Here is a 24,917-nt window from a genome sequence, read left to right as displayed (position 1 = left end):
CCTTTTCAAGATGCTCGGGCTCAATTTCGACTTTTTCTCCTCCGGACTAAGATTGTATTCGGAATCGACTTCCGTAACACTCTGCAAATGCGTCTGGTTCTCCTCCTGCTGCTGCTGCTGCCTACGGATATTACTATTTTTGAGCGGTAACATATTTCTTCTAAAAAAAAGATAAAATATTTCGGGTCTGAAAAGCTGCTATACGTCATAAATATATTGTGTATATTATTTTAGTATATAGGTTTGTAATGTATAAAGTGTATTGTGTAAAGGAACTTTTCAGACACCCCAAGTGGCGGAACGAACCTGCGAATCTCCTGAATCATCTCGAAGAATTGCGCTTTACTTTTTCTACGGCGACGTTGTTCGTGTTCCTTCTGGAACAACGTTAATGAAAAGTATCTTTACAAAAAATTAGTATTAAATCATAATACAATTCCCCATCAAATTATATATCATTTTATATAGTGAATACTTAATTCTTTAATAACTTAAATAGATGTGATGCACCGTTCTATATAATTTCTATGGACAATAATAATTTCAAAGAGGAATATGATTAAGAAGAAAATTATTAATTGACTCAGGAATCTTGCCTAATATAATGTGCATAACCTAAATGGGTCTGGTGCTTTTTTTAGAATATTAATTTTTTATTATAAGAGAAATTATTTTATTTCTTACAGGCACTCCTGTATTAGGAAGTTTAATTTAAATTTGAAAAAAAAGCCTCAAAAAACCTCGAATTACAAAAACTCTATATATTTCCTAATATATTGCGTGCATAACTTGGATGTAATCCCTTTTTAATAACACCATACAAATTACTTTGAAAATCCCACTCCTGATGGCTCTAAATATTACCAACAATTGTCAATTAAATTTCTTACGCAATGTTTTAACCCTAAAAAATCAAAACGAACCCTCTCTCAAATCCTCACTCAGGAATCTTGCCTAATATAATGTGCATAACCTTAATGGCTCTGGTGCTTTTTTTTAGAATATTATTTATAAAAAAGGCTAATGAAAATAAATATAATTTTTTTTAAAATAAATTTCTAATTGTTAATTTTCTTTGTTTTTACAGGTAGTGGTGCAGTAAATATTTTAATATTTCGACGCCTAGTGCAGGGAGTCTCGACATTTTCCCAAAAAAGTAATGAAAATCCTTTGGAAAACAGAGAGCAATTCCAAATAAATAAATAATTAGTAAAGTTGAACTACTTAATTAAGGTATCACTGATTTTTAAAGGGAAATTATTTTATTTCTTACAGGCACTCCCGTATTAGGAAGTTTAATTTAAATTTGAAAAAAAAGCCTCAAAAAACCTCGAATTACAAAAACTCTATATATTTCCTAATATATTGCGTGCATAACTTGTCCCTTTTTAATAACACCATACAAATTACTTTGAAAATCCCACTCCTGATGGCTCTAAATATCACCAACAATTGTCAATTAAATCATATATATCTTACGCAATGTTCTAACCTTAAAAAATCAAAACGAACCCTCTCTCAAATTATATATAATTTTATATAGTTAATACTTAAGGCATAAGTTAAATGGATGGGATGCACCGTTCTATATAATTTTTAAGGGTTATTTTTTAAGAAAAGTAAATATAAAAGTAAAAAATTTTGAAGAGTAATATGATTAAGAAAAAAATTATAAATTGACTCAGGAATCTTGCCTAATATAACGTGCATAACCTTAATGGCTCTGGTACTTTTTTTTAGAATATTATTTATAAAAAAGGCTAATGAAAATAAATATCTTTTTTTTTTAAATAAATTTCCAATTGTTAATTTTCTTTGTTTTTACAGGTAGTGGTGCAGTAAATATTTTAATATTTCGACGCCTAGTGCAGGGAATTTCGACATTTTCCCAAAAAAGTAATGAAAATCCTTTGGAAAACAGAGAGCAATTCCAAATAAAAAAATAATTAGTAAAGTTTAACTACTTAATTAAGGTATCACTGATTTTTAAAGGGAAATTATTTTATTTCTTACAGGCACTCCCGTATTAGGAAGTTTAATTTAAATTTGAAAAAAAAGCCTCAAAAAACCTCGAATTACAAAAACTCTATATATTTCCTAATATATTGCGTGCATAACTTGTCCCTTTTTAATAACACCATACAAATTACTTTGAAAATCCCACTCCTGATGGCTCTAAATATCACCAACAATTGTCAATTAAATCATATATTTCTTACGCTATGTTCTAACCATAAAAAATCAAAACGAACCCTGTCTCAAATTATATATAATTCTATATAGTTAATACTTAAGGCATTACTTAAATGGGTGTGATGCACCGTTCTATATAATTTTTAAGAGTTATTTTTTAAGAAAAGTATATAAAAAAAAGCAATTTTGAAGAGTAATATGAATAAAGAAAAAATTATAAATTGACTCAGGAATCTTGCCTAATATAACGTACATAACCTTAATGGCTCTGGTGCTTTTTTTTTAGAATATTCATTATAAAAAAGACTAATGAAAATAAATTTCTGATCGTTAATTTTCTTTTTTTTACAGGTAGTGACGCAGTAAAAATTTTAATATCTCGACACCTGGTGCAGGAAAGTTCGACCTTTTCCCAACAAAAAAGTAAAAAATCCTGTGGAAAACAGAGAGAAATTCCAAATAAAAAAATTATATAAAAGTTAACTTTGACTACCAAAATTGAAGGTATCACTAATTTTTTAAGAGAAATTATTTTATTTCTTACAGGCACTCCTGTAATAAAAATTTTAATTTAAATTTCAAAAAAAAAGAAGCCAAAAGAGTCTTTTTAATAACACTATACAAATTACTTTAAAAATTCCCACTCCTGATCGCTCTAAATATCAACCAAAAATCGTCAATTAAATTATATATTTCTCACGCACGTTCCCTAGGGAATGTTTTACCCTTGAAAAATCAAAACGAACCCTCTTAATGCTCTTCTGGAACAAACTGGTAATTTGTCCTTGTCGGATAGTGTGAACCAGTTCCCTTGCAGCATGATGCGGTGACACCAGCTCCACGCAGTTAATAAACCGATAAAGTTTCTGCAAACAAAAGACGAAAAGGGAGCATTATTGTATTAAGTTTCACCCTTAAGGGAAAACTACTTTCTAACTGGAAGGGTTTATATAAGAAGTAAAAAAAAGTCTCGCTTACTTACTTGGCTGAAGAACATAATATTTCTGCTTCTCCAGATGCTTTCTTTAGGTTTATCTCTTAACATTGGCAAGGCATATCTGGAAAATTTGGTTTTTTTATATATGTCTTGTTTTTTTTTTTAAATGCGGCTTACTTGAAAAATAAATGTTCCACTGTAAGGGTGACTAGCCCAATCACAATTCCCATTCCGAGTAAAATGAATACCCCGGTGACCGCTGCCACGCCCAAAGGGCGCGGTTGGGCTATTTCCTGGGCTAATTTGAAGCAAGGCAGGCCTCCATACCATTTTTCTTGTAAAATGTCCATGTAGCCGTTTGAGGAGTATTTTGCTATGACTGCAGATATACTATCCTAAAAAAATAATTATTATAGACACGTTCATCATATGCCCTTAAGTTATGCACCTTAAAAAATAAAACAGTGGTTATTTTGGGTTGTGATAAGTGAAATGGTGCTATTAATGGTTTTTAGGGTTATTTGATGGTTTGTTTAGGGTTTTATGGAAAAACCCAAGATGTGGGAATTTTATTCCAGGGGTGCCTGTAAAAAAGAAAATAATTTCTCACTTATGAATCAGTGAATATCATGGGTTTTATTAGTTATAATTTAAAAGTTATTGATCTGTGGAATTCTTGGATGGCTGTTTTAGGGTTGTCTGGAAAAATTTTGGAAATTTTATTCCAGAGATGCCTGTAAGAACGAAAGTAATTCGTCACGAATGCATCAGTGAATATCATGAGTTCTAATAGGCTCAATTTTAAAATTCATGGCTTTTTAGATTTACAAACAACCATTTTAGCTTTATCTGGATACGTTTTGAAAATTCCTTTGTTGGAGTTTAAGATATTAAAATTTTATTCTAGGGGTGCCTGTAAGAAAGAAAATAATTTTTGACTTATAAATCAGTGAATATCATGAGCATTAGTAGTCAAAATTTTTAAAATATTGACCCTTAAGATATTCAGAAGACTATTTAAGCTTTTTCTGGAAAAATTTTGGAAATTCCTTTGCTGGGACTCAAGATATTGGAGTTTTATTCCAGGCATGCCTGTGAGAGAGAAAATAATTTGTCACTTAAAAAACAGTAAATATCAGGAGTCTTATAAGTTAAATTTTACAGTTTTTGATTTTCCACATTTTCAGAAGATCATTTGGTTACTTTTTAGAAAAAAATTAGAAATTCCTTTACTGGAAATCAAGGTATTGGAATTTTATTCCAGGGGTGCCTGTAAAAAAGAAAATAATTCCTCATTTATAAATCAGTACATATCATGAGTTTTAGTAGTCAAAACGTTGAAATTATTAACTCTTTAAATTTTTAACAGATCATGGAAATTACTTCTGGGAAAATGTTGAAATATCTTTTAGTGGAAATGAAGATATCGAAATTTTATTCCAGGCATTCCTGTAAGAAAAAAAAAATCTTAGTTATAAATTAGTGAATATCAGAAGTCTAAATAGCCAAAATTTTTAAATTATTGACTTTTCGTATTGTGAGAAGACCACTTGAGCTTCTTCTGGAAAAATTTTGGAAATTCCTTTTATGGAAGTGAAAATAATGAAATTTGGGTCCAGGAATACCTTTAAGAAAGAAAATAATTTCCCACCCATCAATCAATGAATACCATGAGTCTTAGTGATCAAAATTTTAAAATTATTGACTTTTTGGATTCTCAGAAGACCACTTAATCTTTTTCTGGAAAAATTTTGGAAATCCCTTTGCTTGGACTCAAGATATTAAAATTTTATTCCAGGCATATCTGTAATTCCAGGTATATTCCTAGGTGGTAAATTCTTCCTAATGAATTTTGTAACCAGTATGGTCAAGCAAAAACCTGGAAACATTGCTAGAAAAACACAAGAAATATTACCAAAAGTTGTCCAGAATATCTCTTATATTGCACAAATGTTACAACAATATTTAGAATATGTCAGAAATGTCTCTGATATCCCTTATAGTATTTTGAAATTTGAGTGGGGTCTACATATGACACTAGAATCTATATCTACTGTATGTACTTTGTATATATTTTATATATTTTAAAAATATAATGTACAGGTCTTGAAATGTATATTATACACTAAATCAATGTTCTAATTCTGTATCGCAATGCTGTTCTAATTTTTTGTAATTGCCTGGTTACCAATAATTCCAAGCATAAATTCACATTTATAAATCAGTGAATATTAAGGCCTGGTAGTCAAACTGCTGCAATTATTGACTTTTTAGATTCTCGGGAGACTATTTGAGGTTTTTCCTCTTGACATTGTTAATTTTAGAAAAATTTTGCAATTTTTTAGGTACCATCCATGCAATCCGTACCTGTCCTTTATTCGAAATTCATTTCTCCTATGCCAAATCCCATTGGATTGTTGCTTATTATTCGACCATCATATTTGAAGACAAAAATGTTTTTTAATGGGGAATTTTTGCTTTTTGAAAAAATAATAAGTAGGAGTCTCTATAAGGTATATAGAGCATTGTAGTAATTGATATGGGAAGTCGTGGTAATTTTATTATAAAAAAGTAAACCTGCCAAGTCCAGTAAATAGATACAATATTAATTAGAGAATAAAATACTATTCCCAAAACTCGAGAAAACATCAAGAAGTTTTTTCATAACTTGAAAAATCACGTTTTATGCCTGGAATAAAATCGAAAATTATTTGCTTGGAATTTGAAAATCGAAAAATATTTTGAAAAAATTATTCTGGAAAAATTTTTGAATTCCCTTTACTGGGGCTCAGAATACCGCAACTTTGGAGCTGAAAATATTGTAATTTTCCTTGCACGAGTGCCTGTAAGAAACATTTAAATTCTTATTACATGAAACCAAGAAAATATGTTAAAACTACATAAATGTTCGTCATATTCACTAAAGTTATGTAAAAACTTAAGTAATTCCTCCAGAAGCTGTAAACCTTTTTAGCGTTTAAAACAAACCCCTTTCTCTTATGAAATAAAAAGGATAAAGGGTTGTTTTATCAAGAAACAATAGACACTAAAAACCGTCCTTTCTCTCGGAAAAATCCCACCCTGAGGCATAACACTTATAACAAAAACTCACCAGGCTTATGTCAGCTAAAAGAGGAATATTTTTTTAAATATTTAAATAAAAAACAAAATCCAATCGAGATAAATCTCGCCATCCAGAGCAGCTGTTCCCTATAAACTTTATATTAATTCTTTTCCGATGTTTTCCCTATAAATCACTGTCGGTTGCACAATCGATCGTACTGTTTTTGGCATCCGAACAAAAAAACCGGTGTTAATTAAATTAAAATACCTTTAAAGGAAACCCCTTTGTCATCCCGATAGCGTACGTATCCTCGTTAATAGTGTCGCCAATTTTTTGCAATTTACAACCATGATCTGTCGCCCTATAATAGTCCAATATAGGGGTGTCTGCTATTAACATATCCAAGGAACCATTCCTTAATCTCTCCACTCCTTCCTCGGCATTTTCCAGAGAATATTTGCTCATGTGTTGCCAAAGCATTTGATTCGCCTTTTGCACGTAATATTCTGCTGCTGACGATTTCGGTGTTCCCACACGTTGGCTTAATAGCTAAAATATACAAGAATTAATTAATTAAAAAAAAAATTGAGGTAAACCGCTTGTATAATGTAATGTCAACTGAATGCATATTATTGCAATATGGTTTAGCGGCGAATAAAATAACAAAATTCCATTACGGTTATTATTTGTGGAAATTTTTAAAGTGTGTTGATTTTTTAACGGTGCTTAAAGGCATAATTTAAATGGATGCGAGGCACTTTTATTTAATTGAGTGGAAAATTGTTAAAGAAGACATTAGTTTAACGGGGATTTAAACAAGAAATATTGAGTAAATGAGTATCATATCAATTTAAGTTATGCTTTTATTTTCTATGAATGTTCGTAACAAAAATATAGAGTGTAAAAAAGTTGCTAATATTTTTCCTACTAAAGTAAATAAAAATTAGTTTTATTTAATTAATTTTGCAAAGCATAGAAAATTATTGAAAATTAAGCATAATTTAATTGGATAGCACATAATGTTTATTTACCTTGGCATAATTTAAATTGATTCGATACACTTTTATTTATTAAACCTTGATTTGTTATGTTTAAAGATCAATAAAAAAAATATTTTTTTGGACCCTACAATTAAACTTATTGACAACCATTAATTATTTAATTAGAAAAAATAAATTGAGTTAAACAAATAATTTAAATTATTTTTTTTTTAATTTTTAATTAAAAAATAAATGGCTAATACGTAATTTTTAAATAAAGCAATATTTATTAAATTTTCAAAAGAAGCAAATGATATTTTTTTACCAAGAAAACTAACGGTTCTTTTGAAAATATGATGAAATGAAAATTGTTAAGAATTAAATGTGTTATCCTTTAAAAATAAGATATTCTGACTTTTTTTCTAAATAGTGAGACAAAATCGCGAAAAACTCCTAGACAAAAATCATCAATTTTCTCAAGAACAATTAAAAACTAAAAATGTTTGTTTTTGTTTATTAATGTTTATGTTATTGCAGTTTATTCCTTTTATTAGACGCAATTAAAAAGTGTTTTTAAAAACGGAATATAGAATAGTTTATTGGAACTATTTTCATTTTTTATTTAACACGTTGAGCCCACCGGTGGGTATTTGGACTTTACTTTCAGGGACCAAATTTTTATTCCGGATATTTTTTATTAATAGTTATTTTTTTGCAGTTTATGTTGTTTGTGGATCAATACTCTGTCGACTTTTGGCTGTTTTTGTAACTTTTTTTCGGTGACCCACGGATGGGCACGTGGTCCCTGAATGCTATTTTACATTTTAGGACCAAATGCCCACCTGTGGACACTAGCTTTAATGTGTTTTTTTGTTTTAGAGTTAAGCAAATATGGCTAAGAAATATCTATCGGATCAGGAGTTGGCAAAGGAGCTGGAGAATCTGAAATTACCGGAATTTCAGATGATTCGCTCGTAGATAAAGATTTTATTCCTGTTGAAAGTGATCTATCATCCGATAACGATTCATCCGGTAATAATTCAGATAATTCTGCCATATTATTATCCGAAAACGAAGATCTAGACGATAACGTACCTCTAGCGACTTTAACTACTAAGCAAAAATGGGATCACGTTCAAGGAGACCGACTGTCTTTCAGTAAAAGCCCTCAGAATGTTGGTGTTGTTCCAGCTGTTAGTGCAGACTTTGCAGGGAAGGAACCAACTGAATTCTTTAACTATTTTATCGACAATAAGATGATTAATCTATTTGTGACTGAAACCAATAGGTTTGCTTCACAGCGAATTGCTGCGGCAATAGCGGATCCAAACTGGAAGGCCAAGGTGCCGAAATGGGTGGATGCCAATCCCGTGGAAATGCGAAAATTTTTTGGCATTATATTATGGATGGGCCTTCTTCCAATGCCTCAGTTATGGGATTATTGGTCAACCAAATCGTTGTACCAAAATCGCATACCCACAATATTTGAAGGTATTTTGGGCATGTTCCATGTAAGTGGTAATGAGAAGGACAGACCCTCTGATGACCGACTTTACATAATATCCGAATTTCTTGACATACTGCAAAAGAAATTTAAGTCCTTCTACATGCCCGAAAAAGATATTTGTATCGACGAAAGTAACGTCCCACGAGCGTAATGAACGAGCGTATCATTATCCAACAGACTGATTGACCGAAAAACGCATTTAGTTGGTACAATTAGAGCAAACCGCAAAGGTAATCCTCAGAAAGTAATAAAGGAAAAGTTGAATCGAGTTGGAATTGTAGCTCGGTAAGATAATGACAAAACTGTAGTCCTGACGTGGAAGGATAAGAGAGACGTCATCATGCTAAGCACCAAACACGATGATTCTACCGTTACTTTAGCAAAGAAAGGAAAGGAAGTTATTAAACCGAAAGTAATTGTTGACTATAATCAGGGCAAGGCCTATATCGACTTGTCGGATCAAATGTCAGCATACGCGCCTTTTCTAATGCAAACTTCAAAATGGTACAAACGCCTAGTGTTTCATCTCATTACTGCTACAACAATAGTAAACGCGTTACATCTTTACTATAAAATAAACAAGAAAAAAATCAGCATTACCACTTTCAAAGAAGAGGTAGTTTCAGGTCTCATTAAAAACGACGAAAAACTTAATACTGTTTCTCGTCCTTCCACGTCAAGAACGCAACGCTGCACGTTGAAGGAAGTGGAAGGCCAAAAACGAGTTACTCGAAAGAGATGCACTAAATGCTACAGCACCATGTCAATGGCTCACAATGCTGCGTACGCCCGAAAAAATGCGAAAAAGGTCAATACAATTTGTGTACCGTGTAATATTCCCCTTTGTATTACTTGCTTCCAAAAACATTTGGCCTAAAACTTTAGTGTCAGCAGTTTCTTTGTGGCAGTGTGTATTTCGTCAAAAATTAGGTCGTTTTAGTAAGTTTTATTATATTTAGATTAGTCATTTTTATGGTATTTTAAGTTTTGGTTACATAAGAAAACGACTGTTTTTTATGACAATTTATTTTTAAGTTTTAAGAGTATTTTTTCTGTTTTAAGGTAATATAACATGGTATATTAACTCAAATGTCGTTTTTTTCTACTCTTATAAACTAAATACCTAAATTATCCAAATTGCCCAACCCAATATATTTTTTGGCTCATCCTGGGACCAGACCGTCGTTTGGTATAGGCAGAAGTAATCCATGCTCACGGGTGAGCACGCGGTCCCTGAATAAGCGATGCGATGTGCCCACCGATGGGTATGTGGTCCCAAAAAGCAAACTCGAAATGCCCACCGGTGGACACGCGGAACTCAATGTGTTAAACAATTCAGCCTATAATTAAAAATATTTAAATCAAATTTTTTCTTGGCATTAGGAGCATATAAGATTTTTTGGAAACTTTTTGAGAAAATCGTTATTTTATGAAAATAAAAATCGAAAATAGAAAATAATTTTTTGATCAAAACAATAAGAAATTATGAAGCTTATAGGAAGTTTTAAGAACCTTTTAAAATTTTTTTTTTCTTTACAACAAAATGATAAAAAAATTCTTATGCCAGAAATCTCCCTTTCCATTAAAATGCCTGGACGAATGTTCTATTTCCCATAAACGTGTGATACGGACATATCCACCAAATTTTTATTTAATTATAAAATAAAACCAATACGACTTTTTAAATTAGAAAAAAAGAACATTTTTGGCCAAAATATTAACCTCCGAAATTTTGGAAGGATAATTTTGTAAATAAATTGTAATTTTATTTCTCGTGCAGTGGGAGAAAAAAGGGTATTTAAAACAAGCTAATAATATAAAATAATAACAAAAGATAATTTCTATATAATAAATAACATTAATATATTTTATATTAAAAATTGATATGCTTTTTTTCGAATTTTGAAACTTAAATTTTAATTATTTAATGGGGCTTTTTCAGTTATTTTTTTCTTTTTCAGGGGCTGATTAAAAGGGTTGAAATTCTTGCAAAATAACTCAAAACTCATCAATCTGTATATAGATATTGAAATATCGTTAATCCAAAATATTTACAAAAATGTATTAATTATTAAAAGAGTAACTAATTATAAAAAATTAATAAGTTAATAAGACCGGTAAATTAATTTTTTTTAAATACTTTAAAAATTGGTAAATAGTATTACTGTAAAATTAAAAAAAAATCCAAAACAAGAATTTGTAAAAAATTAAAAAAAAGTTCAAAATGTTTGAAAATTTAGCAAATAAGGTAATTTCAATATTTTATATAAAAATCAAATAAAGATAATTAAAAATTAATAGGAAACGTTATTTGAATTGTATTGAAAGTCAAAATCTTATCAACTGCCTGGAATATACAATAAAACACCATGTTTTGACTTAAAAAGCTTAAAAATGACTTAAAATGCCTGGAAAATTCATTTTATTCTTCCAGGCAGTTGAGTTGTAAAACATGAAAAAGATGCCTTAATACCTGAAGAACCATAAATAATGAACCTGGACTATCATGAATATTGAGAATATTAAAAAAAATCTTTCAAGCAGTTGAGGTACAAAAGCGTAGTTTAGCTTTTAACTGCTTGGAAAAGTCACGATTGTTGAAAAAATTTTCCAGGCAAGTGTGGTCCTAACAAAGTCAAAATCTTATCAACTGCCTGGAATAAGTAGGTCACTTTTTGACTTAAGTGTTTTAAAATAGCTTTATTTTCCAGGAAAGAATAACTGTAACTGCCTGGAAAAATTATTAAAAAGGCTTTAAATTAGTCAAGATTACGACGAATAGTGTACTTGTAAATGTTTTAAAACACACCAAAAATTGTTTCAAATTTACAAAATAAAATTGTGAATCTTTGATTGCGACTAAAAAAGGGATTTATGCAACTTTCAAAACTCACTCAAATCTCGACACTAAAAGCTGAGTTATGAGACAAAAAACCGTGAACAGTTATGAGTTATAGTGAATTACATATGACTTGTAAAAATTGCAATTAAAAAATATCTGTTGTCCCTAATTGCTTGAATAGTCGACTGCGTGTAAAGAAGGAATTCAAGTGACTTAAAAAAAAAAACCAGAGAAATAAGTAAACAGTAAACTGCACATGACAATTTTAAGGAAGCAAATCGTCGACCGTAGATAAAGGAGGAATTCAGAGTTATAAGCCAGAGAACTGTGAAGAATCTAAAGAGTAAAAAATAAAGGGTGCTTGAATCTTTGGTTGTTAGTAAAGGAAGGACTTAGGCAAGTTTTGAAATAAAAATTAAGCGAATCTAGACATTAGGAGCTAAGTTATGAGCGAAATAACCGTGAAAAGTCTAATGAGTAAACAGCAAATTGCACGTGATTTTCAAAAACTCTGATAAAAAAACATCTGGTGTCCGGAATTGCTTCAATCTTTGATTATAAGTAAAAAGGAGTCGGAGAACCATTTAGGGACTAATAATCATGAGCAGTAAATTACCCTTGACTTTTAAAAACTTAAATAAACAATCTTTTAGTACCCGGATTTACTTGGATCCTAAACTAAAAGTAAAGGAATAATTCAGGGAGTTTTTGAAATAAAAATTAGGCAAATTCCGGTACTTGAAGCTGAGTTATGAGCAAGAGAACCATAAGGTGTCTAATAAGTAACAGTATGTCTTCCAAAAACTGCAATAAAAAATCTTATAGTGTCTGGATATGTTTGAGTCTTTGACTATGGGTAAAAGAGCGATTCAAGCAACTGTTGAAATTAAAATTAGACAAATCCGGGCATTAAAAATTGAGTTGTGAGCCAGATAATTGTGCTTATTGAATAAAGTAGATTGCACGTTATTTTAAAATTAAAACATTAGCAAGACACTAATGTTAATACTATGAAAAGAAAAATAAAACAAATTCCTTTAAAAAAATGTCACCTAATAACAGCTTACTTTTAAAATAAAAGAGTGAACAATTTTTTTTTCATTAGAAAAGCGACTTAAAAATTGATTCAAGTTTACCAAAAAAAAAAAAAAAAATGGAGCGTAATTTCAACATGAAAAAAACTATAGAAAATTGCCTAGTAAAATGGTCTTGATTCTACTTAAAAATTAAATATGATCAATAGCGTAATATTTAAATAAAATAATAAAAAACTCCAAAAATTAGTAAGATATATATTATTAATGCTAATAAAAAAATTGAAAAAATTTACAAAACGAACGTCAATAAATTCTGGAACAACTTAAATTAAAAACTTTAAACCTCAATAAAAAATGATTATACTTACACTCCGATCGTGGTAATTACTAACGGTATTTTGAAAGAACAATCCGGCAATCAGGGCCGCGATGTTAGCAGTGTAACTAGCAACGAAGATCACTGAAAAGCCGCCCCACACGTTAATCAAAAACTTATTCGGCCAACTTTTGGGAGCCTTAAAAGCCACCAGGTGACCGCACAACAGGCCCCACATCACCCACAGGGCGGAACTCATGCTGAAATTCTTCGACCTTTGACGCCCCCAGGGGTTCAATCCAAAGGGCGAGAGCCACTCGTATATCGCCACCGCTATTGCCGTTATGTTCAGGCCTGAAATTAATGATTAAAATTTATGTTGTGGACATTATTGTAAAGTGCTGATGGATAGAGACTCTTGTTTTATAATTTTTTTTAGATATAGATAAAATTGCTCTTGACAAGGACCCTAAGTCCTCGGTCTATAACTTTTTTAATTTTCTTAAGTTAAAAGAATGAGTTTTGGTACGTGGGTGTAGCACCCGAATTGGGATTGGCTGACGTATTGAGTTGTTTTCTGTTACTTCCGGTTTAATTGGAAATGACTCTAAGTTTCTTAATTTAAATACGATTTACCCCAATTTTTTTGACAGAAAATGACAGTCTAAGAAAAATGACAGTTCATGTGTTAACTTTTGACTTTAATTTTTGATATTTCAATCTAGAGTTCCACGAATAAATTAAAATAGTTAATTAGTAGTCCTGGAAAAAAATATAATTGACTGTCTTTCCTAGATGCGTCTAAAGTTTGCAAAATCGTATTTTCGGCTATAACTAATTTTTTTCAATTAGAACCAGGATGGCTCGTTACCATAATTAAAAAGTGTATTCTTTTACAAATAATTTGATACCAGACAGTCGATATTTGGTAATTCTAATTAGTCTGAATTTGAATTTACGCTTGTGCATAACTTTAATGAAAATGACGAACGTTTATTAAGTTTTAACATATTTTTTTGGTTTCCAGTAATAAGAATTTAAATATTTCTTACAGGCACTCGTGCAAGGAAAATTACGATATTTTCACCTCCAAAATTGCGGTATTCTGAGCCCCAGTAAAGGGATATCCAAAATTTTTCCAGAATAATTTTTTCAAAATATTTTTCGGTTTTCAAATTACAAGCAAATAATTTTCGATCTTATTCCAGGCATTAAACGTAATTTTTTAAGATATAAAAAATCTTCTTAGCGTATTCCCGACTTTTGGGAGTAATATTTTATTTACTGGACTTTTTAACTTAAAGTTTTTGCAGTCAAATTACCACGACTTCCTATATAAATGACTACGAGGCATTATATACCTTATAAAGACTTCTACTTATTATTTTTCCCAAAAGCGAAAATTCGCCATTAAAAATTATAATATATAAGGACAGTGGTCGAATATTAACAGTAAATAGTAATAATGAATAGAGAAAAAGAAATAAAGTAAATAGTAAAAATCCAACGCGAGTTGGCATAGTGGAAATGAATTTCGAGTAAAGGGCAGGCACGGATTGCATAGATGGTACCTAAAAAATTGCAAAATTCGTCTAAAGTTAACAATCTCAAGAGGAAAAACCTCAAATAGTCTCGAGAATCTTAAAAGTCAATAATTGTAGAATTTTGACTACCAGGTCTTATAATATTCTCTAATTTATAAATGAGAATTTATTATTTTCTCTCTTACAGGTATGCATGGAATAAAATTTTAATCTCTTGATTTTGAGTCAAGGATTTTCCAAAATTTATCCACAAGTAATTCACCATATGAATTGAACTGTTGAGAATTTAAAAAGTTAATAATTTAAACATTTTGACTACGAAAACCCATGATATTTACTATTTTTTAAGTGACAAATTATTTTCTCTCTCACAGGCATGCCTGGAATAAAACTCTAATATCTTGAGTCCCAGCAAAGGGATTTTCAAAAATTTTTCCAAAAAAAGCTTAATTAGTCTTCTGAATATCTCAAGGGTCAAATATTTTAAAATTTTGACTACTAATGCTTATGATATTCACTGATATATAAGTCAAAAATTATTTTCTTTCTTACAGGCACCCCTAGAATAAAATTCTAATATCTTGACTTCCACCTAAGGGATTTTTAAAATTTTTGCAGACAACCCTAAAATAGCCATCGAACAATTTCACGAATCAATAACTTTTAAATTATAACCATTAAAACTCATGATATTCACTGATTCATAAGTGGAAAATTATTGTCTTTCTTACGGGCACCCTTGGAATAAAATTCCCACATTTTGACTCCCATCTAAGGTATTACACATCGAATTTCAGTGATATATATCGCATTTGTGACGATTATTAAATATTTCAATAGTATTGCAGGTGCAAATAAAATTAACAGTATATACGGAATACTGCAGATGAAACATTAAAATATAAATTGAAATGAAATATTGCTGGAATTATATATAAACAATATTACAGCAATAGAGTGCTTGCAATACAGATGCAATATTACACTAGCATTTATATATTGCATTTTCAACAATAATGAAACATTGCAACTATATTACAATTACTACATATGTGCATTATTAACTTTGCAATGTTACTGTAATGTTGTAACAATATTGCAGAAATAATATAACGTTTAAAGCCGCATACCTAGTTTTTTCCCAATTAAAAAACCCAAAGATTGCTGTAAATTAATAAAATATTTGTTTCCGTTTTAAATAGATTTTGTAGCGACTTTTTAGCATTTAGTAGAATTTTGAGTAACATCTATTAAACATCCAAGATTAACGATAAATTGGACTCTCACTCTTACCGGTCTAATTATTAACGATAACTTGAAGAGCTTTTGAAGTGTTTTTTGTCAGTATTTATAATACAATAGTAAATTGGTCTTGGATTTGACATTTATCATTGTTACGATTTGTCATGGCAATTTGTCAGTTTCTCATATAATTCGAGTTATACAGACATTTTTCAATAATAATAGTTATTTAGACTTTTGAAAAATTTTAAGAGTTATTGAAACTTTTAGGTAGCATTTTGAGCATTTTGTGCCCTAATAAATTATTTGACATGCCAACTGTTAAATAATTTACTTGTTTTTTCATAGGGTAAGTCACGCATCACTACAGTCGATTTTACAATATCAAGAGATAAATAACAAAATTTCAATAATGCTGGTTTTTTCCTAATAAAATATGTTAAAAAATTTGGAAGGTCCCATTTAAAATAAGAAAGTTAGGATCATTTCCAGTTGAACCAGAAGTGACAGAAGACAACTGAATACGTCAGCTAATCCCAATTTGGATGCTACACGCACTTACCAAATTGCATTTTTTTAAGTTAAAAATTAAAAAAGTTATAGGGGCGAACCACTTTCCTAAGACACCACAGGTATATATATATATATATTTTTTTTTACCTTATAAGCTAGTAATAACTCTCAGGAGATGCCTGCTTAGTACTAACAAATATTTTTTTTTTAACTTTACAGCGTTGAAAGTACTCGTCCATTATCTCAAAGAGACCTCCTCGATCTCAAAATATTTTTTTTTTGTCCCGAATGTTACATATTTCGCTTAAAATAAAACATCATCAGACCATATAAACTAGTAATAACTTTCACGAGATGACTTAAAGAACTAGATAAAGGGAATTTTGTTTTGGCTATGTTTCTTGATTTTTGAGACTTTTGAGACAGTGGATAGAAATATCTTATTAAAAAAATTAAAAGGTTTCGGTTTTGGGCAGAATGTATTAGAGTGGTTTAAATTATATTTAACTAACAGACATCAAAAAGTTAAATTTCAAAATAGTGTCTCAGATCCACTACAGGTTTAATATGGAGTGCCTCAAGGAACTGTCCTGGGTCCTTTATTATTTTTACTTTATATTAACGATATCGTAAATGTTGTATATGCTTGCAATATCGAATTGTTCGCTGATGACACAATGGTATATTTGGATGGAAACGATATCTTGGGGAATATATTTAAATGGCTTTATAGAAATAATTTATGTATAAATACATCAAAATCTAAATTTTGTTTGTTTGAAAGGAAAAGTAAACTGTCAGGTTTTAACACAGATAATATTCATATTTACATAAACAATATTGTAATCGAATACGAACAGCAAATTAAATATTAAGGTGTTATATTCGACTGCTATTTAAATTTTCACATACATGCCGATTACACCATATAACACGAAAGTATTCGAAAAAAGTAGGTTTTATTTCAAGGGTAGGACAAAATTTGTCACTGAATACCAGATAATTTTTTATAAAAGGTACAAACACGAAATCTACAGCATCACAAATACATTTAATAAAATTATGAAGGTTACATGTTTCGCTGGACTAGAGCATCATCAGACCTAACCAATAATTAAAATTATGTAACCCGAAAAACGGAAAATTCAACAAAAACTTACCATAAACTTACCAGCACTTTTGTGATGACCAGCATCTTTGGGATAATGGATGAATTTTTCGAGTTATCAGATTATTGTTATATAATAGCATAGCGGCACCTCACCTTAAGTTTTGTTCATCACTTCTTTATAATTTACCTAAGTTTAAAACCGACCAATTACAGCTGGTGCAGAATCGAGCAATTAGAACTATTTTGAAATCCAACAGATTTACACCCGTGTTATTAATGGTTAATGTGTCAAACATTTGTCAATAAAACAAAAAATTAATTTTAGTGTATACGTCTTTCTGTTTAAAGCAAAAAATTAAATGTTACCATCGTATATTAACGATAAAATTAAAATGTTTAGTGATGTACATAATTATGGCACACGTCATTCCTCTAACTTTATTTTACTAGATAGGTGTAATTCTAGTCAAATGCTCAATTCTGTACTTTACAATAATTTATCCGATTTTAATATGTTACCTGATTTTATTAAGGAATGCACAAGTCTGCTGTCAAAAAACTAGTGAGAGAACACTTGTTGTCCTAGTAACATTTGATTTCATTTTATTTTTTATTGAAATTGAAGCAAATTGAGAGAAATCGTTTTAAAAATTTAGTTTATAACTTAGGGAGTGACATTTTTAATTTTTTTTTTCTGTTTTTTTTTTATATAAAATCTTGTATCTGCTAAAATCTATTTTGTTATTTGACTTGCACCTCATCTGGGTTGTGACTCCTTAACGGGGTATTTCTGGAAAAACCGGGAGGCTGAGATTGTCCATGGAATTCCGGGGCAATACCTAATAGTCTCCCAGGACCGAGATGATCTGTTTACCTTAGACCGATCCAGAAAAAAAACGTGTGTCGTAACATGCACGAAAGATCTACACGAGCCGACCACGAGTTGCTACCTCAGCAGTATCATCGATTGCCGATAGTTAGCAAACTAAGCAGGTCATCTCGTGAGAGTTATTACTATTTTATAAGATCTAATGATGCTTTATTTTAAGCGAAACATGTAACCTTCAGAAATTAAAAAAAAAAATTAAACCGAGACTTAGGGTTTTTTATTATTTCCCTACTCACGTAGGTCTCTTTGAGATATTGGACGAGTTCTTTTAATGCTCTTGACAAGGGCAATAAGCAAAACGCATCGAACTAATTAAAGTTTGCCAACAGGGGCGATTTAGATTTCTTTTTTTTTCCCTTAATAATATGACACTCTTTGATAAAACTTACTGATTAAAATGGCCAGCCACAGTTCAAAGCTGAAAGGTAACAAGAAGGCCAACAGTGGTATCTCGGACCTCTGTTGGGGCGAGGCTAAAAAAGACACCCCGCTAAAAAAATAGGGGGCACTAAAGTCGATCACTTCGGAGCGAGCACTAGAGACGCTCAGGGCGGCGAAGGACATATGGGCGGCCCCACTCACTAAATCGCCCACTATCCCGTTCCATTTGGCGTTTGCCCCGTACTTTTCTTCTTTGATCCGTTGGCTTTTTATTACTTCGCCTTTAAATCTGCAACAAAAAAAAACCGTACGTGAAGCTGATACACGAGACGATCCAGATTTTTATCAAGAAATTTTAATCACACAGTCAAAAATACACTCTAGTTTATCATATACAAATGTATCAAGAAATGATTCCTCTCCGAGATATAGGGTGTTGTATGTATTTATAACAAAAAAAATATTCATAAATTTTACACTTTTTAAAGTATTTCTATGAAATTTGGATATAAAGCTTTTTATACAATGTGCAAGCTTATACATGAGCTCTTTTTAAAAAAATCAGGAAAATATTCAGACCAGAGACAGGCTAAAAATACATGTAATGGTTTACTTAGAGTGCAAACTTTTGTACTGGTATACCATATAAATTTAAAATATTTCAATAGAATTCAAATTAGGATTACATTTGATATTATAATGTGCAGCTCTACCGTCATGTTTCTTATATGTAATAAGGTTTCAGAAAAAAGGGGTGCAAGCAGATTACTTGTTCTAATCTATGTCCCCAGACCTATTATATAAATACATACATTTTTTCAGATTCTATGTGACATCTATGTGAATTGCAATGTAAACAGCCAAGTCAAATAGGAAAAATTGATGATTTAAAATGGGACATACAATTTAAGCCAAAACAAGCCTGTTATTTATTTTTTTCTTTTTGGTTTACATACAGGATCTTACTTAAACTATTCATTTGTCAATCCATCTAAAAATATCTATTTTTTATTGAAATATGAAATAAAACATAAAATATTCCATAATAAACCGCCATGCTTATTCTTAAGGTCACGTACACGTTGGTTGTCATTTTTCAAAAGTAGTTGTAACGAATATTTTACCCTTATATAAGTCATGAAGTAATCTATAAGAAATTCTGTTGATTTCAAGAAGCATCTCTTATGCATTTTTATGCAAACTATTTTTTCTTAATTCTACCAGTGGCGTCCGAACTGCATCGATACTGAATATTTTTAGACAAAAAATTTTTTGCCATTAGTTTTTCCAGAAATAAACATTACTCTTGAAATCCCTATTTAATTTGGAGCATGAAGAAATCGCTAAATTCTGATATAGTACATATTAATATCTTACTGTAATTTTTTCTTTCAAATCAAATCAAATATATCTCAATGCAAAACAATCACTTTATAAAATTCACAAAAGTATAAATAAATGTACACCTAGATTAGAATCTGCGTGTGTACAAAACAGAATTAATTAATTAATTATAGGTTAAGGTTGTTTGAATTCAGCTAATAAGTACTTTCCTTGAATTGACAAAAGTCACATTTACGATTTCTGTCAAAAACTCCCATATGAAGTTTCTGAAAAATTGTTATACAACCAGTTCAGAACATTTCTAGCTTATTAAATATAAACAGATATTTGAAAATGATAAATATATAAATATATTTTTTATATTTATATCAATTACCCGATTTTTTAATATTTTTATGGGTTTTGATAAATACTGTGATATTGGAAACCATACACTTGTCAAACATTGTATAAGAAAGTGAACAAGAGAATAGCAAATAGATGTTCGGGAACGGCATAAGAAAGTAGTCTTAAAATACCGACTGGTGCATACAATTAATTTTTTTTTCAATGTATTTTTTTTAACTAAAAAACCCAAATTAATCAATCCAAAGACCAAGATATTTAAGAGGAATTAAATATTTTTATTTTATAAACTCTAAAAAGCAGTAGTCCCTAATCTAGAATCTAGTGGAATATTAATTATCCCACATTATTTCACCATTAACTCGTTCTGATAAGAAATAGGATTCAACTAGGTAATTATTATAAATTGCACTCACCTTATGCAGACCAGGTTCAAATTCCAACCAATCTCTTTTAATGAGGTTAGACTTATTGTAAAATCCCTTCGAAATAGAAAAAGTAAGGACCAAATTGATCTCACTGGAAGCTTGATCAAAGGAGTAAAAAATCTAATAAGTCCTTTGACCACGCTTATAAATCTGTGTGTAACAGAAGAAGTTTTTCCTGATTTTTTAAAAACTGCGATTGTCATTTCAACTAGCTTTAGTTTCTACTTAAAGACCTATCTCTCTGTTACCTATATTTTCAAAAATATTTAAAAAATTGTCTTACTCGAAAAGTTGCAGGCTTCTTTAATTTTAATGGGCTTTTTGCAAAACTCAATTTGGCTTCAAAAAGACACTAAATTAATACTGTTTAGGGTATTTTGAATCTGCTTACTCACATCCAAGACACTTTTGAAAAAGGTTATTTAGTATCATCCAACTTTTGCGATTTAATTACAACCTTTGATTGCGTGTCCTATGAGATTCTCATTATTAAAATAAGGAAATATATTGTCAGTATCTCTAGTACATCTTTGATAAAAAAATTATCTATCAGACCACTTTGCACCTAGCAGTTTCACAGGTATTGATTATTATTTTTGACATAGATTAATGGTTCATCACTTTTATCTCAAACTGCGCTCTCTTTGCTGGTGATACTATAATCTTAACCTACAGTAAAGATTATATAATAGTGGTGAAAGTTCCGTGGGCCTCAGTATTGGAGAAAGAGTAATAGAATAACCCAGTCTTTGCTTTTTTCAATCAGAGATATTTTTGATGAATTCAAATATGATTGATCTTGGTCTAGTCTGAGATGCTCATACCACAACATTCTGAGGCAATACATTTTTGCTTCCCCAACTTTTATTTTAAAATTGGCATATTTATCTTTGTCTCATTGTCACATCTCCTATACCATTCTTGCTTGGGACCATAGTGAAGTAATACCTTGTCGGTATATTTATTTATGTAAAATGCAATATGCACAACTCATGAAGATATTCATAATATTAATGCACGCTTTAGAATTTTCACAAATTGGAGAGGTCCAGAGATGATCTATCAGCAACAAATCTCTCTTAATAATTCGACAACTCTCCGTATCTACATTCAAAATAAAAATTAAAGAACTTCTTTTGTTGAGAGTAGGTATATAATTCCTAGGAGGAATATATTGGTGCTTTGCTTGCCTTTTCCTGTGTTTTACGATTTAGTTTTTTTTTAAGGTAATGCAATTTTATAAATTGGTGCCAATGGTTTAATATAAATAATTGTCTAATTTTACTATAATATTTTAAGTCTATACATTTTAATTATTAGTATATTGAACGTAGAGTTATGTATTTTATAATTTACCTGATTTGACTTATGAAAATAGTCTATATGTTCACATCAATAAACTGAGTGGCATTTAGCAATTTTTACAAGCATATTCGGACTTAAGAAGTCCATAAAATTTAGGTAAAAGTGGGCAGGTTATATTGCAACAACGTTCGTTATATTGCAGAAATATTGCAGCAATAATTCTTTTGATATATTATTTCTGAAATATTGATACAACGTTACAGTAACATTGCATTTAAAATATAATATTACATGTTTTTTGCTACAATATTGCGCATACAATGCAAAGTTAATAATGCACATATGTAATAATTGTAATATTGTTGCAATGTTTCATAACTGTTGAAAATGCAATATATCAATGAAATGCTAGTGTAATATTGCATCTGTATTGCAAGCACACTATTGCTGTAATTTTGTTTATATAAAATTCCAGCAATATTTCATTTCAATTTATATTTTAATATTTCATCTGCAATATTGCGTATATACTGTTAACTTTATTTGCATCTGCAATACTTTTGCAATATTTAATAACCGTCAGAAATGCGATATATATCACTGAAATTCGATGTGTAATATTGCAGCCATATTGCTTATGTAAAATAATTAATGATTGATTAAATAGCTGATTAATTTCATGGGTATCTGCTAAATTTTACAAACAAATGTTTATTAAGTGGATTTCAATGAAATATAACTTATTACATTACCTTTCATCAATAATATTATTAATAAGAGTGGAATATTAATTTTGTTATATTTTATCAATATTGCAAATTCAATGAAAAAAGCGGACATTAAAACATTGCTGCAATATGACTCTAATAAACTTGTAATATATGTGCAAGACGCAATATTGTAGATGTAATATTCCTGCAATATAATTTGCCGAGAGGGCAGCAAGGTCATTGATAAATTCTGTTTTTTTTATTTAATTAAAAATGATGAAGGATCTTTTGATATGTAAAATTTGAAAGTGTAAAAGTCGGTATGTATCCAACGTAATCGAACCTAACCTAACACCGTGATAAGCTTTTTATTTCGATATTAGAGTTTTGCGATTTCTTAATGCATATAATGTGTTTTATTTTTTTTAATCGGCAATGATGCTTCGTACATAAAAAAAGTCAAGAAATCGAATTAGCTCCGAACTAAATGAGGATTTAAAAAAATAGTTTTTATTTTTGGAAGAACCAGTGGCATATTATATTTTTATTTAAAATATTCAGTTTCGATGCAATAATAATAGAATTTAAAAAATATATATAAAAAGTGCTTCTAGAATTGCTTTCATAGAAATATTTCAAGCAGTTATAAATAGAAAACTTTTTTTTTCTTGTAACTTTATCACCCTATATCTTGAAAGCATTTCTCGCCATTTTTGACCTAAAATACGTGGTTAAAATTTCTTGGTTAAGCTCTGGACCGCCCTGTAAAAAATAGGGGCGGATCAACCTGTAACTGAGGAACTTTTTGCCCACGTCCCTTTTGACCCTTTGGTGATCGGTTTGTTGGCCCATTGGAATTCTGGAGCCGAACAGACCGTCCGCCACGATGTATAACCTGAAATAAAAAGGAAAAGTTTGGATAAAAAAGAAGTACAAGGGGGTGATCGCTCAAGGGTCCGGCTATATATCACTTTTTTTTTTTTTTTGAAAAGGATACGCGTTAAATTGTTTTAGGACACTTTACCAAAATGTGCCAATGTAATTTAACTTTTTGCCGAGTTTTGTTAGAATAACACGGAAGAGGAAAAACACGTTAAATATACGGGGTGTTCGAAAAATAGACGGAGATATTTCAGTGGGTAAAAAAATATAAGAAAAAGTTTCTATAAACATGTGTCCGGAAATGCACAGTTCTCAAGATACAGGGTGATACATTTTTTTTTAAATATTAATGTGAGAAGGTGTACAGAAATGGATGGTGGACATTTTTAACATTTGTTGTAATAAAAAGCTCCTAGAAATGTTTTTGATGTTTTGTTTTCTAAGGCGTTTGTGATTTTTTTACCAAAAATTAATAAACCAATTTTGTCCAGTGGCATGCAATAAAATGGTATTTTTTTTTTGTCGAAAACGGAGTGGGACACGAAAAAAATATAAGAGACAAAAAAGTTGTATTTTTAAATGCTTAATCAAACAACAAATATTAAAGTCGAAAGAAAGGCACTGGCATAAATTTTTTTGTCAATAATATATGCTAAGATGTCCCCTGAGACGCCACTAATTAGGGCCAAATTAGCCTCTTAATACAACAAGTAATACTGCGAAAATTTAAAGGAATCGAGTGAATATTTTTTTAATGTTAATAAAAAAATAATATTTCTAAAAAAATCTCCCTGTATCTTGAAAACAGTGCATTTCCGGACCCATGATTATAGAAACCCTTTTTTATATTTTTTTACAAGGAATCACCCATTGTCTATTTTTCGAACACCCTCTATATGTAAAGTGTTTTAGAATAAGATCAAAATACACATGCGCATTAAATTGGCAACAAAGCATAACTTAAATAAGCATGATCCACCCTTAGGCTAAGCAACTTCTTCTCACCTAAAATCAAACTCTAACTCTTGGGCGATATTTTCTAATAAATCCATCGACAATCCGTAGCAACAGTTCGTGCGATACTTAAACTTCTGGAACGGAAAAAAGTTCTTTTCCTCGTCGTAGTCGCGCCCGTAGCGCCCGTACTCGTCGTAGTCGGCGCTCTCCTCGTTGATCTGCTCCTGTTCCTCCTCATCCTCCTGCTCCTCCTCCTCCTCTTCCAGTCTTTGCATTTCATTAAAAACTAAAGTTAAATTATCTTTATCCGAAGTCAACACCCTGTGGCAAGGAAGACCTAAAAAACAAAGATAAAACTGACATTAATTGTACCAGAATTGTGGACGTGGT

General features: G+C 30.4%; 1 protein-coding gene across 13 annotated transcripts in view; it reads right to left on the bottom strand.

The window, feature by feature from the left end:
* The window catches only part of LOC126742188 (uncharacterized), a 108,654-nt gene that overhangs the window by 25,072 nt on the left and 58,665 nt on the right, over positions 1 to 24,917 (bottom strand). For 7 of the 13 annotated variants that reach the window (XM_050448767.1, XM_050448777.1, XM_050448778.1 and 4 more), the window contains exons 7-16: positions 24,576 to 24,864; positions 23,476 to 23,583; positions 18,565 to 18,845; positions 12,929 to 13,230; positions 6,462 to 6,743; positions 3,308 to 3,525; positions 3,176 to 3,251; positions 2,940 to 3,059; positions 307 to 377; positions 2 to 160 (exon numbers count right to left, since the gene is read on the bottom strand). In XM_050448767.1, coding sequence (XP_050304724.1) covers positions 2 to 160; positions 307 to 377; positions 2,940 to 3,059; positions 3,176 to 3,251; positions 3,308 to 3,525; positions 6,462 to 6,743; positions 12,929 to 13,230; positions 18,565 to 18,845; positions 23,476 to 23,583; positions 24,576 to 24,864 — 1,906 coding nt within the window. The remainder of the gene's footprint in view (position 1; positions 161 to 306; positions 378 to 2,939; positions 3,060 to 3,175; positions 3,252 to 3,307; positions 3,526 to 6,461; positions 6,744 to 12,928; positions 13,231 to 18,564; positions 18,846 to 23,475; positions 23,584 to 24,575; positions 24,865 to 24,917) is intronic. The other 6 variants (XM_050448771.1, XM_050448773.1, XM_050448774.1 and 3 more) reach the window with 5 other exon arrangements.

The sequence above is a fragment of the Anthonomus grandis genome, chromosome 11 (assembly GCF_022605725.1).
Source record: "Anthonomus grandis grandis chromosome 11, icAntGran1.3, whole genome shotgun sequence".
Taxonomy (NCBI): Eukaryota; Metazoa; Arthropoda; class Insecta; order Coleoptera; family Curculionidae; genus Anthonomus; species Anthonomus grandis.
The sequence above is the reverse complement of the archived record's forward strand: the minus strand, read 5'-3'. Positions and strand labels throughout refer to the sequence as shown.